Source organism: Phocoena phocoena, chromosome X, assembly GCF_963924675.1.
Source record: "Phocoena phocoena chromosome X, mPhoPho1.1, whole genome shotgun sequence".
NCBI lineage: Eukaryota > Metazoa > Chordata > Mammalia > Artiodactyla > Phocoenidae > Phocoena > Phocoena phocoena.
The window spans coordinates 99,340,714-99,356,391 of record NC_089240.1 but is presented as its reverse complement, the minus strand read 5'-3'; the positions used below and the strand labels follow the sequence as shown (position 1 = coordinate 99,356,391).

Genomic DNA, 15,678 nt, shown 5'->3' with positions numbered 1-15,678 from the left:
TAAAGCAATTATACCCCAATAAAGATGTTAAAAAAAAAAAAAAAAAAGGCGAATGACAGCATTAGCCAACAGTATATCCGAAAGGCATTCCTAAAGCCTGTTATGAGTGTCAACATGAAAAGGGACTTCCAGTGGATCATATCAAAGAAGGAAGGAGTAGTATTATCGCAAAAATCAGTGGAACTGCATGGTGTGGGTGTATGGTGTATACCTGTATCAATAAATAGCAAGATGGTAGTGACCACATGGGGCAGGTTTCCCCCATGTCTGTAGAAAGAAAAGTGAAATTATGGAGAAGAGTGGGTCAGTCACCTTGGCATACAGCCTGGGGCAGGAAGAAACTTATGGAACATAGGGATCCAGTCTATTTGGTCAGAGGAAGCCAGGCAGGCTGATCTCTTACATAAAAGGTGTGTTCTGAAATCAGCTGTCACTGCAACCGTTTATACGGTGGAACTGTTATCCTTCATAGCATTGCACATTTTGTTAAGGGTGCATATGTGGGAACATTCTACATAGTCCTAGCTGGTTTTAGATTTTCTCTAGGGAAAATCACCACCCAGCTCAAATCTGATGCTCGATTGTTTTAGGGTAGGACCTCTCAGTACCACAGGTGGGAGGGGAGCATGGTGTCTGTCATGTGTGAAAACTGAATGATTCGATAGTCTATGACATTTAAAAGATTAACTTTTATATAGCGAACTATGCCTGTTTCTTAAATTCCACGTTTTGCAATTTCAAAATGATTTTGATTTTTTCGTGATGCAGCTACATATAACTTGATTTAGTGAAAGGCGATTATGTACAATTTTTCTACATTTTGCAGTTTTTCGATTTTGTAGTGTTTAGCACTTTTCACTGATATTTTCTGTCAGCTTTTATTTTCTGTGTTTATCAGAATTTTAGTTGAAGACAAATGATTATAGAAACACTTAAAATTTCTTTTATATAACTTCGACTTAGTTCATAAGCAGGGCTTTCCTTACATGGTGTGAAATTGGTTAGGTATATCTCGAATCTCATTATTTTTTATTTTTTTATTTTTGAATCTCATTATTTTTAAGGCTGTTGGTTCTTAGGGTAGGAAAGTGAGACTGTGGGTTTTAATTAAATGCTAAGTCATAAACTAGAATCTCTATTTGAAATATTATCTAACTATATGACAGGTGATTGAGAATTACTAGGTTTGTGAATTACTTAAAAATTCTTAAGAGTAAAATTGGTTGAACTTAGGCAAGATATCTCAGCCATCAGAAACAGTCTTGTCAGTTTTATTTCTTGTGATCTAAGTAGAATATTTTAAAGGCAAAGCGACAATTAGGTCTTTGTCAGGTGTGTGCTCTGAGTAACGACTAGTTTCCCTTTTATTCATCAGAGTATTTATGGCCATGGAGAACTGTGTCTTTTTAATTACATGGTGTGTCTGGGTATATATTTGTCCTTTCTTTTTCTTTTCTTAAATGCTGGCGTTTGTCTTATCTGCTTTATCTACACAGTCCCTACTTTAGGGCAGAGATAATATATTGTACATTTTTACTTCTTTTTTATTAAAATATTTCAAGCATAGGGAAAAGTACAGAGACCAATATAACAAACACTCATATAACCCCCATTTAGCTATGTAATACCTTAACATTTTGCCATTTTTGTTTCAGATCCTTAGCAAAATGCTAGATACAGGCGCAGCTCCTTGGCGTATCTCTCCCCAGTTGCATTCCTCTCCCTTCCTCTATGCCAAATTTTCTCATCGTTCCTATGAATATTTTTATGCTTTTCCTACATATGTACGTATGTGTCCGTATATCAATCTGGTATTATCCTATGTGCTTTTGAAATTTATTCCATAGTGTCGTACTACTTTTAGTTCACATTTTTTTTTACTGAAGTATAGTTGACTCACATTGTTATGTTAGTTTCAAGTGTACAGCAAAGTGATTCAGTTATACATATACACACACGCACACACACATATGTATATATTATTTTTCAGATTCTTTCCCCTTATAGCTTATTACAAAATATTGACTATAGTTTCTGGTGCGATACAGTAGGACCTTGTTGGTTATCTATTTTACATATGGTAGTGTGTATCTGCTAACCCCAAACTCCTAATTTATCCCTCCCTCCCCTTTCCCCTTTGGTAACCATAAATTTGTTTTCTATGTCTGTGGGTCTATTTTTGTTTTGTATATAAGTTCATTTGTATCATTTTTTTTTTTAGATTCCACACATAAGTGATATCATGATATTTGTCTTTGTCTGGCTTACTTCACTTAGTATGATAATCTCTAGGTCCATCCATATTGCTGCAAATGACATTATTTCATTCTTTTTTATGGCTGAGTAGTATTCCACTGTGTATGTGTGTGTGTGTGTGTGTGTGTGTATACACACACAGACACAAACACAGACACACACAAACAGACATCACGTCTTTATCTGTTCATCTGTTGATGGACATTTAGGTTGCTTCCACATATGTCTTGGCTATTGTAAATAGTGCTGCTTTGAACATTGGGGTGCATGTATCTTTTTGTATTATGGTTTTCTCTAGATATATGCCCAGGAGTGGGATTGCAGGATCATATGTTAGCTCTATTTTTAGTTTTCTAAGGAACCTCCATACTGCTCTCCATAGTGGCTGCACCAACTTAATGTTCCCACCAACAGTGTAGAAGGGTTCCCTTTTCTCCACACCATCTCCAGCATTTATTATTTGTAGACTTTTGATGATGGCCATTCTGACTGGTGTGAGGTGATACCTCACTGTAGTTTCGATTTGCATTTCTCTAATAATTAGTGATGTTGAGCATCTTTTCATGTGCCTTTTGGCCATCTGTATATCTTCTTTGGAGAAATGTCTATTTAGATCTTCTTCCCATTTTTTGATTGAGTTGTTTGTGGTTTTTTGATAGTGAACTGTATGAGATGTTTGTATATTTTGGAGATTAATCCCTCGTTGTTTGCATCATTTGCAAATATTTTCTCACATTCTATAGGTTTTCTTTTTGTTTTGTTTATGGTTTCCTTTGCTGTGCAAAAGCTTTTGAGTTTAATTAGGTCCCATTTGTTTATTTTTGATTTTATTTGCATTAGTCTAGGAGACAGATCCAAAAAGATCTTGCTATGATTTATGTCAAAGAATGTCCTGCCTCTGTTTTCCTCTAGGAGTTTTTTAGCATAATGCTTTTCATATTTACCTGCTCTAGTATCTCCCGTTATGAAAAAAAAGTAAAACAAAACATTATCTACTTCTATCCTATATCCCTCTCCATCTACCACCTTTTTTTTTTTTTTTTTTTTTGCGGTACATGGGCCTCTTACTGTTGTGGCCTCTCCCATTGCAGAGCACAGGCTCCGGACTCACAGGCTCAGTGGCCATGGCTCACGGACCCAGCCGCTCCGTGGCATGTGGGATCTTCCCGGACCAGGGCACGAACCCGTGTCCCCTGCATCGGCAGGTGGACTCTCAACCACTGTGCCACCAGGGAAACCCTCTACCACGTATTTATATCTCTTCCTAAGTGAGTGTTATGTGTGCCTGTTTCCTCTCTTTGTTCTCTCTTGAACCCACAATAATGAAACTTTTTACCACCATTCCATGTAAACAGTTCTTATCAAGGTGACCAGTGACCTCTGGGTTACCACACCGAGTTGTTATTTCTCCATTCTTCACTTAACCTCTCAACAGCATCTGACGCACTTGGTTATCCCTTTCTTCATGTAACACTTTAGTTTACCTTTCAGATGACTACATCTCCCTGGTTTTCCTCCTACCTCATGGCTACTCCTTCTTACTCTTTTTGCCACATTCTTATTAGTTTTTATTTTGAAATAAGTTGAACGGAAAAGTATAGACTGAAAATGGAACATCTCTCCCTGCCCGCCTCAAAACCCATATTCCCTCTCACTAATCAAAAATATAAACAGGCTTCATTTGTGTGTGTATGTGTGTATAAATTTCATAGGTGGAAACAGTGCCTCATTTTAAATTACAATTATTTGTTTATTAATGATTTTTATTTTCTGTACACTTTCTGTTTATATTATTTGCTCACTTTTACTATAGTGTTTTATTGGTTTTATTAAGTGTTCGTGTTTGTGTGTATAAATTAATATCATTAACTCTGTTGTCTGTTATGTGTATTGTGAAAATTGTTTTGAATTTTATTTTTTTATACAGCAGGTTCTTATTAGTTATCCATTTGACAGACATCAGTGTACACATGTCAATCCCAATCTCCCAATTCATCCCACCCCCGCCCCCACTGCTTTCTCCCCTTGGTGTCCATACGTTTGTTCTCTATATCTGTGTCTCTATTTCTGCCCTGCAAACCAGTTCATCTGTACCATTTTTCTTGGTTCCACATACATGTGTTAATATACGATATTTGTTTTTCTCTTTCTGACTTACTTCACTCTGTATGACAGTCTCTAGATCCGTCCACGTCTCTACAAATGACGCAATTTCATTCCTTTTTATGGCTGAGTAATATTCCATTGTATATATGTACCACGTCGTCTTTATCCATTCGTCTGTTGATGGGCATTTAGGTTGCTTCCATGACCTGGCTATTGTAAATAGTGCTGCAGTGAACATTGGGGTGCATGTGTCTTTTTGAATTATGGTTTTCTCTGGGTATATGCCCAGGAGTGGGACTACTAGGTCATATGGTAATTCTATTTTTAGTTTTTTAAGGAACCTCCATACTGTTCTCGATAGTGGCTGTATCAATTTACATTCCCACCAACAGTTTAAGAGGGTTCCCTTTTCTCCATACCCTCTCCAGCATTTGTTGTTTGTAGATTTTCTGATGATGCCCATTCTAACTGGTGTGAGGCGATACCTCATTGTAGTTTTGATTTGCATTTCTCTAATAATTAGTGATGTTGAGCAGCTTTTCATGTGCTTCTTGGCCATCTGTATGTCTTCTTTGGAGAAATGTCTATTTAGGTCTTCTGCCCATTTTTGGATTGGGTTGTTTGTTTTTTTAATATTGAGCTGCATGACCTGTTTATATATTTTGGAGCTTAATCCTTTGTCCGTTGATTCGTTTGCAAATATTTTCTCCCATCTGAGGGTTGTCTTTTTGTCTTCTTTGTAGTTTCCTTTTCTGTGCAAAAGCTTTTAAGTTTCATTAGGTCCCATCTGTTTATTTTTGTTTTTATTTCCATTACTCTAGGAGGTGGATCAAAAAAGATCTTGCTGTGATTTATGCCAAAGAGTGTTCTTCCTATGTTTCCCTCTAAGAGTTTTATGGTGTCCTGTCTTACATTTAGGTCTCTAATCCATTTTGAGTTTATTTATTTATTTATTTATTTATTTATTTTGCTGTATGCGGGCCTCTCCCTGCTGTGGCCTCTCCCGTTGCTGAGCACAGGCTCTGGACGTGCAGGCTCAGCGGCCATGGCCCACGGGCCCAGCCACTCTGCTGCATGTGGGATCTTCCCGGACCGGGGCACGAACCCATGTCCCCTGCATCGGCAGGTGGACTCTCAACCACTGCGCCACCAGGGAAGCCCCAATTTGAGTTTATTTTTGTGTATGGTGTTAGGGAGTGCTCTAATTTCATTCTTTTACATGTAGCTGTCCAGTTTTCCCAGCACCACTTATTGTGAATTATTTTTTCTGCTTTACCAAATGCCATTTGACTTTGTGGTATTTTTGAAGTACAGAGTTCTATTTTTTTGCTACAGTCAGATTTAACAGTTTTTTCCTTTATGGTTCCTGGGTTCTGAGTGCTGCATACCTTCTCCACTGAATCATTATAAATAATTTCACTAGGGTTTTATTTAGTACTGCTTCAAAGCTTCCATTTTTACCTTTAAATCTTTGGTCCTTCTGGACTTTATTTAGTGTATGAAGTGAAGCAGTGTACAACCTATTTATTTTTCTAAGTGACTACCTGATTGTCCCCCGGTCATTTAATCATCTCTATTTCTCTTACTCATTTGAGGACCACCTTCACTGTAGAGTAATTCCCTGATGTATTTAAGTTCCTCACAAGTCATTAAAAGAATTTATTTATTTCTGTTTTATTTTTCAAACCACTGCAGTGTGATTCTCCCCACTCATCGAACTCCTCTTGAAAAAAGGTCATTGTGGACTTTATAGCTGTCAAATCATTTAGCTGTATCTTACTTTGGGCAGAACGTGAAACAGTTGAATACCCTCTAACCACTGTTCTTCTGAACTATCCTTCTTCTTTTCACACTTCTTTTAGTTTCCCTCCTACCTATTGTCTCTTTTCTTTGCTAGCTTGTCTTCCTCTGTTTATTGCACAAAAGTGTTCGTTGAGTTTGCACTTTCTCCTGGCATGAGTAATATTTCCCAGTCTCATCACTTAACTGGCTAAATATTCCTGTGTTTTCCTTTCTACTTCCAACCTAAATCTAGACCTATATTTCCAATTTTCTGTTAGATACTATATGTTGTGCCCTGGGTTACTTCTATATGTCTATACAAACCATTGTTGTTTTTGTTTTCAGTGTTTTTCCTTCTTTCTATACCCTACCTCACTTGATATCATCACCATTTCCCCTTGTTACTTAAATAGATTTTGTCTTTGCTATGTCCCCTTATCCCTTTAAAATCTGTCAGTGATCTGTCATAAGTCCTAGTTCTTCCTGCCTGCCCTCATAGTCCTTGTCTGTGCTCTCATTTCATGCCTTGATTTTGGAAGTAGTTTCTTATCGGTCTCCATACTTCTGGTCTCTCTCTCTGGTCCACCACCACATTGCAGGCAGTGTTAATTTTCTACTACATATGTTTGATCGTACAAACTCCATGGTTAAAAATGGTTGGTTTCATTTATATCTTGCATAAGTTGATCACATACACTTACTTCCTCTCTCTTCCTAACTCCATTAAAATGAGAGTAAAGAAATGGAAGAATTCAAAAGGACAAAGAGAACAGGAATGGAAACACTGACAGATGTAAGGTTGGAACTATTTTTTTACTTAGAGCAAAGGAAGTTACAACTCCAATATCTTCCCCTACGTGAACTTTCGAGAGAAAGCAACTCATTCTTCCCATAGAATTCCTAATATTTCAAGACTTGGAGGCACCTGGTCTGTAGAAGGCAGGAATGAGCCATGAGATTGAAAGCATGGGCTGTTCTTTGAAAGTCTAAAATAAGTCACTGAAGTCTCCTGTACCATCACCCCATCTCTGCTCCTCTGGAGACCAGAGGTTTATTATGTGGAGAATTTGACAGGAGAGCCCTAGACTCAGAGATCCAGGTGCAGCAAGTGGATTGCTTAAAACGATGGGATTAAGTGAAAGTTTGCATACCTAATTTTGGGACCTGTATGTTCTACCCTAGATGTAGTTGGTAAAAAGTTTCATGAATTAATTATTTTCACATTCCCAGATTCCTGATAGTAATCTAGATATAGCTGGTTTTCTCTTGGCACGTCTTCTAAAAAATCATGTAGCCTAAACAAAATTAAAATTTCTCAACCTCTCAGCATTCTCTCACTGGTTAAACACTTTTAGAAAAGGTAAGTCAAAAGTCAGTTGATTTTGAGATGCTTAAAAAATTTATTTTGTTTAGGCTACTCAGTTTCTTTACTTGTAATAACAGAGACTATAAGCAGAGAAATGCGATTGTGCAAATAATTATGAATGCTATGTTGTCATTTGATTTGTTTCTTTTTTAGAGTTTTGAAGACCCAAGAAACAGAGTACAGTTGACCCTGAAACAACCCAGGAGTTAGGGGCGCCAACCCCTAAACAGTTGAAAATCCTCGTACTGCTATCTCTGCTGTTAAAAAAAAAAAAGAATTGATAAATGGTGCACCCAAGGGCAGAAAGTTGAAACAGATTGGATAGAATCAGGACTGAAACCCTAGTTCTTTTGATTCCACATATTATGATCTCTAATTGAACACAAGCTTTTCCCCACACTTAGTTCATTTAAAGATTTGTAAAATGGAAATGCAGGTACTATATTTATTGAGAAAAATATGTAAGTGGACCTGCACAGTTCAAACCTGTTTTGTTCATGGTCAACTGTACTTTTCCCCCTTCTACTTCTTTTCCTTTTGCCCCTAAGTTAAGGGGCAGGTGAAGGCAGGGAACAATGAAGAAAATCTTTTTTCCTCTAGCTTAATTATTTTAGGTTTTCAAGTAGTTTTATAACAAACAATTATATGAACAAACTAAACTGGATACTATACCTTTTTATCTTCCCAATGCAATAAATTGATTTTATTAACAAGAAACATTTATGTAAATTATACATTTTTGCTTCCCAATATATTTGAAATGAATAGAATACATTAAATATACTCCCTATTGCCAATGCAAAGCATCCACATTACTAAAAACAAATATATACTATAGTTTACTACCACCTCGCCTGCTCCTTTCCCGTAAAAACAATGTTCCTACCCCTATTACCTATTTTATATCTTTAAGGTTTAAAAATCTTTAAACAATCTTTCTATCCTTAATTTTGACCAACCACTTTGAAAATCGTGGGCCCTGCATATGGGCCCCACAGGCCTCAAGTCCTGCTGGTAACTCTTCGCTTCTTAACTTCTCTGTCTCACCCAACTTCACACATACACCCCAGGTCTTCTGACTCATTTAATCCATCTTCCTGTATACACGGTGGTTTTTCCATAGATCATTGTTGGCTAATGATTTCACATGAAATTAGTCAGTACTCTTTAATGATTTCAGTGTTGAATTTCGTAGGTATTTGGGCTATTGCAGATTCAGTTTCTTAATTTTCATAAGCTGTAATATGGATATTAGGTACATGGACATACATTTTGCCTATCGCAAAATATGTAAAATATTACAAAGGTAGCATAATGTGAAAATTCTAGTGTTGATTTTCATAGTAAATATTGACTTCTTTTCCTCCTGAACAGGTCATTCTCCAACTTTTAGAGGTGATGGATCATCTGCATAGAGGGGAATCAGTTGCTGCAATACTCCGTAACCGGTATATTTATGGAAGCAATTTACCTTATAAGTTATATAATGTCTCTTCTGCTTATTTATTTACCTAACATAGTTGGTGTTCAATAAATATTTGTTGAATACCTGGCATAAAATAAAAGTATTTGCTATATGAGTGAATAAAAGAATGCCTGGGTGACAAAGAAATGGAATGAAGAACATGTTAATAACTGTGTGTTCTGAGCTAATAAAAAACATAGAAAATATAATCAGAAATCAAAATTGGTGTACATTGTGAACACCTGGAATTCAGTCAGTGGAGCTATTGATTTGAATTTTTAGTTTTAAAGCATACCAATGAATAAATACTGGTATCTGTTGCTTACGAATAGATGTCTTAACAAAGTATTTTTTAAAATAGCATTGCCCTGTGATTGTGTGTACCTTTCTGTTATTTAAAATTCCAGTTAAAACTTTTTTAGGGAGTTCTGAGAAGTTGAGAGCTTCCTCTGTCAATTTAGGATTTTAAATTCGTGGTTTAAAGAAACATAGCCTTTACTTTGCAGCAGTGAAAGAGTATCCCTTATTCCCAATAGTTTAATTGTATGGTTTGGGTGAAATATTTGAAATAATATGCTGGAGTTGTCTGTATCATGGTTCTGACAGTTACTAGTGTAGTCTTGGTTAAGTGTTTTAATTGCCCTGGGCCTTAACTTTCTCGTCTGTGAATTGGGGATAATAATAATACCTATATCTCAAGATTGTTTTGAGGATTAAAAAAGCGTCTATTGGGTGTGTGTTTGTGTGGAGAGAGAGAGCTTGGCAAGTAATTCACGGTATATCCGTGCTTGTGTTGAAATATAAATGTGGGATTTTAACTATTTTGAAAATACAATATTTGTGTTACTAAATTCTAAAGTACTTTAAAAATAGGTGTGTCTTAAAAGAATATGAAAAGGGGGGAAAGGCTGAAGTATAAAGGGGACACATATAACGTTATTGTTATTTGAAAGATACCATGGTAGGAATTGTACATAATATTCCCATCAAGGAAATATTGAATGAAAGGTACTTGCTTGTTGGAATGTGGGCAAGGGGCTGTAAGGTAGACTTGTTCAGAGATACCGAGAGCCAGGAAATCACAGCAGGAATCACGTGTTGCCATGTTGGGTGAAAAGATAGAAGAGTAGATTGCTGGGCCAGTTGGACGGGGGACATTGTGCCGAATACCTAATGGTAAACTGAGTCTGTAGAGTTCAAGCACTGCTGAAGCAGGGATTCTGTATCACACATTTGGAAGAGGAACTAGTCGGATGGCAGGATTTCCTAAGCTCAAGTTGATAACTGGTGGTTATAGCATAATTGAATTTGTTTCCATTATTATTATTGAGATATAATTGCATATAGTAAAATACACAAACATTTAAATATACATATTGATTTTTATACATGCAGTCATCCAGGTAACCACAACCCAGGTCAAGATAGAAAACAAGGCCATCCCTCCAGAGAATTCCCTCGTTTCCCTTTCCAGTTCATGTCCCCTCCCTTCCTACTGACTTACATATTTGGGGTTAGTGTTGCTTGTTCTTGAACTTCATGTAAATGGAGTCAAACACTGTGTGTTCTTTTGTGTATGGCTTCTGTTGTTCTAAATAATGTTTTTGAAATCCACCATCCTTGCAGGTATCTGTAGTTTCTTCTTTTTTTATTGCTCTGTAGTGTTCCATTGTTTAAATATACCACAGTTTGTTTATCCATTTCTTGTTGAGAGTCACTTAAGTTATACCCATTATTTGGCTATTATGAATTAAGCTGTTGTTGACATTTTTTAACAAATCTTTTTGTGGCCATATACACTCATTTCCTTTGGATATATACCTAGAAGTAGAATTGGTGGGTCATAGGAGATGTATACATATATTTATTTAATTTATTTAACATTCGTAGAAACTGCCAAGCACTTTTTACCATTTTCTTTTCTGACCAGTAGTAAGTGAGAATCCTCACAAGCTCTTGGTATTTAATTTTAGCTATTCTCTTGGGTATATAGTTGTTTCCCACTATGGTTTTCACTTTGCCTTTTCCTCACTTGTTTATTAACTATTTGTGTTTTAGAAGTATCTGTTCAAATCTTTTGCCCATTTAAAAAATTGGGGTTTTTTTCTCTTTGAGTTTTAAGAGTTTTTAAATTTTTTCTTGATATTTAGATGTATGTCTTATGAATATTTTCTTCCAATCTGTAGCTGGCCATCCCATTTTCTTGTTTGTATCTTTTGGTGAGCAGTTTTATTTTTGTTTCATTTTGATGAAGTTCAATTTATCACTTTTTTTCTTTTATGCTCAGTAATTTTTGCATCTTTCTAAGAAATCTTTACCCTCCCAAATTTCAGGCTTTCTTCCTGATGTTTTATGGTTTTAGCCCTCACATCATAAGTGCATTCTTGACCAGAAACTTAAATAAATGAACTTATGAACTGTTTGTATACACAAATTATGGATCAGTTTCATATTCTAAATAAAATACAAACCAAACACATTTAGGCATGTATGACAAGTATTAACCCTTTGTGACTAGGAAAGTTTTACCCCAGAGTGTGGATTCCTTAATACCATGAAAACTACTCATATGATGCATCCTGTCAATAGATCTCATAAGAAATAAAAGGTACAGTAAATGCTGAAGGTGTTTGAAAAAAATTCATTGCCCATAAGAATAAAGAATTAGTGATAGAAAGTTGCACTCTTAACAAGAAAAATAATTATCTCTCTGAAACCAAGAAACAAGCATCGCACTTAATGATAAATGTAAGAGTTGTTCCTTAAGCAGCAACAAAACAAAGATGCCCTCTAATCACCACATTAAAATATGTATCTATAAACTATGGCCAATGTCAATAAAGAGGCATACTTAACAGGAAGGAGGAGACAAAAAAATGATGAAGTTTTAGAAGATAGACTCATGTGCCTGCAAAAGCTAAGACATAAAAACAAGTTCTCAATTGACAGTTTTAATATAAGTTCTAAATATAGTTGGATATAAGATAAAAATAAAAACCAGTACCTTTTATCTATATTACAAATAGTCATTTAAAATATATAATGGAAAACATTCCATTTACAAAAGCCATAAAATGTAAATATTTAGTAATAACCCCAACAAAAATTTCTAGGACCTATATGAAGAAAATTTAAAAATTCAACTGAGAGATAGGAAAGAAGATATTTTTTAAAAATGGAGAGACATGCGATGGTCCTCGATTAAAAGGCTAAATTTTGGGGCTTCCCTGGTGGCACAGTGGTTGAGAGTCCGCCTGCCGATGCAAGGGACGAAGGTTCATGTCCCGATCTGGGGAGATCCCACATGCCGCGGTGCGGCTGGGCCCGTGAGCCATGGCCGCTGAGCCTGCGCGTCCGGAGCCTGTGCTCCGCAACGGGAGAGGCCACAACAGTGAGAGGCTCGCGTACCGCAAAAAAGAAAAAAGGCTAAATTTTGGAAAGAGCTCTTCCCAAATTGTTATATAGATTTAACACGAATTTAATGGGAAATTGAAAATTTTGTCAAGGTGATTATTCAACAAGATAATGAATATATGAAAGAAATGTATCCCCATTGCTTAATACAATGTCAGACATGTAGTAATTGCTGGTCAAAAAAATCTAATTTTTCTATTTATAATTCAACAAACATTTATTGTGTAATTGCTAAGTGCTAAACATTTTCAGGTGCTAAAATATGATGATGAATATTAAAAGTGATGAATCTTTGTTCTATTGCAGAAAGTTAACGTCGAAAATTAGTAAACAAGGTAGGAAGATAAAGAATTAAGGGTGGAGGGTAGCAGTGCAGAATAGCATCAACCTGTTATTAGTCTTAGATGCTTTTAGTCTTGCAATCTACCATTCAGCATATGTTTTACCCTATTAGGACTTTTATTCCAGTGATTCATTTAGTACAGGGAGAGGTCAGCCATATGTGTCTTGCTTTGTTGCAAACAGCAAGTGTGAGCATCGTCCTCATGTACACATTACAGTAATGTCAGGGAGACATTTGGTTAAGAGTCACCCAGTTGGTGTTATGGTGGTGGTGTGTACTGATGGGGTTCCTAGCTGTAATAAGGATTTCTGCAGTGACGTGTGAAGCTCTAACAGTGTTCCAGTTTTCTAAAAGTACTCTTTGATAATTAAAACACAGTATATAATATTGTCTGATGTTTGCAGTAAGGAAAAAGAGTGCCAAACACTGTATAATTGGATTTTCATCCCTTTAACAAATATTATGCACCACTTACTGTGCACGGTGTTAGGGATATGGCAGTGAATGATAATACATGGTCCCCTGCCAGTTTGGTGGCTATTGTAGTAGTCAAAATAAGAAATGAGGAGAGTCTGAACAGAGGTGATGGCAGTGGAAATGAGGAAGAGGGGAGGGGAGGGAGTTGTGAAATACTTAGGGGTAACTTTAACAATACTTGGCGTTCAACTAGATTCTTCACACTCCAGTCAACGTGATCTTTTAAAGTGGATTATCTGATAATGTGGTCCAGATTGCCCTTTCCTGTCCCTGACTATTGAAATCCTACCTGTTCTCCAAGACCCAGATCAAATTCAGTGCCCTATGTATCCACCTTCCCTGATCAATCCAAGCAGATGATCAGGAGGGTCTCTTTTGCCTCTGAACTGGTTTTCTTCCCTGTAGTGAATTTTATCACATTTGGCTCTGCATTGAAGTTAATTTGAGCATCTTTCCTTACAGCATCATTAAGAGAGCTCTTTCAGAGCGTGACTACCTGTATCTAATGTATATTTATATCACATTGCATATAATGCAGGATTTTGTACATAATAGGCATTCATTAAATATTTATAGAAGTTATAACATTTATCAATAATTATTTGTTGCCGATGATTTCATTTGGTTAAACTGTTCAGGTTAGTTTTGTTTCCCACAGTCAACTCTTACTAATAGTTAAGCAATTGAATATTAAACAACAATCTTTAAGTTGTAAAATAGACTAATGAAATTTACTACAGATTCTAAGAATAAGCTCTGACTGTTTTTACTGGCTTACTATATAATCATTTCTTAATAGTATATGATGCCAAGGGAACACAGGGCTTTCAATCTGGTCATCTGATATTTTAAAATATTGAGCCTTTACTGTTTGTCAAGAGCTGACCTCATCTGTAACATTTAAGGATTGGAAGATCCCGACCTTCCTCTTAGTTTTAAAAGTCTGGAATTATGTCTTTAAACCTAAGCACACAGTAGGTGATAAATAAACACATCTTTGATTAACCTTGAGGATGGTCGGTCATTGAAGATGTCCTTTTTATTACTGTTTTCACAATTTGACTTTATAAACTTCCATGAAGGTATGGTTATTTATGCTCTTTCAAGATTAAAAATTTATGAAGATCTAGTTTTACCTTTGCTAAATTGAGTCAGTGATTATAATAAGGTTAAATCTTAGGCTAGAAGATGCCCATAAGCATTGTAATATGAGGGTAATGCACGAATTTCTGAGGCCAGTTAAATTTTATACAGCGGACTTTTATTTTGGCCCAGAAATTCTGTAGGTTTTGGTTACCCACTATAATTGTCGTAATACATTGCTGTAGGTGCACGTTTATCAGCATATTTGTTCCTCTTACCGAATAGTTGCATATCTTTATACAAAGGACGTGAACTTGTTAGTAATGTTGCCTGTTTGATCTTTCTAGAGAATTTTCCAGGCCAGAAGTGTTCCTGCTTCTGGGGAGAGGAATTACTACCCTGATTCCCCTTTCTGTGTCTTAAATGTTCCTGTTCATAATTCTGTACATGTTCTACACATTCTTTCTGGGACATCTCATCTACAGCCATTAGTTGAATCCCAAACTGTATGTGAAGACCTTAACATTTCTATGTATTTAACATTTAAATCTTTTTCATGAGTCCCCAACTAAAAAGTGCTGTATTCCTCTCTCTACCAGTTTGTTTATTTGTTTTGACTTTACAAGTAATACATATTTATTATAGAACACTTAAAAATAACAAATTATATACAGATATGCAGGGAAAATAATCACCGAAAGTAACTCTGTTAACCCCTTAATGCATTTTCACTCTAGTCTTTTGGTGAATTTTGAAATGTAACTGTAGTTGTAATTATTGAACATGATATGATTCTAGTGTTGTACTTAAGAGCAGAGGCTTTGAAGTCTTCCAAATACAGGTTCAGATCAAGCTTTGCTTCTTGCTAGCTGTGTGAACTTTGGAAAGTTTCTTAACCTCTCTGAGTCTGTTTCCTCATCTATAAAATAAAAGAGTATCATTGTTTGGGATTGTTCTGAGAATAAAATAAAATTTTATAAGGTAGTCACATTCCTGGTACATGATAAATTCTCAATAAATGGAAGCACTTACTGTTTTATTATACTGTATATCATGTCTGTATCATGCTGTTTTTCTTAGTTGTATCATGAACATTTTCACATGTTAATAAAAACTTGTAGTAGATATAATAGCTGCAAAGTATAAACTCTTTCATGGTATAAATGATTTCTTAAATATTTAGGTTGGATCCACTTTTGGGGTGTTATTTGTTTTAGTGTCTTCCATATCTATCATATTTTCTCTCCTCACTTTAATATTTGTTATCTTTTTTCCTTTTACTTAATGAATTTATTTTATACTGTATCAGACTCTCTCTTTACTCCCTCTGATATACATTTTGGTTGTGACTCTGGTTTAGTTTCCTGGTAGTTGGCAAATACAATT

The 15,678-nt window shown here is 35.8% G+C and overlaps 1 protein-coding gene across 1 annotated transcript in view; it reads left to right on the top strand.

Moving 5' to 3' along the window:
* Window positions 1-15,678, top strand: part of KLHL13 (kelch like family member 13) — a 191,964-nt gene that overhangs the window by 70,970 nt on the left and 105,316 nt on the right. Inside the window, exon 2 of the mRNA XM_065900574.1 lies at window positions 8,885-8,958. Within this exon, the coding sequence (XP_065756646.1) occupies window positions 8,909-8,958 (50 nt within the window). The 5' untranslated portion in view covers window positions 8,885-8,908. The remainder of the gene's footprint in view (window positions 1-8,884; window positions 8,959-15,678) is intronic.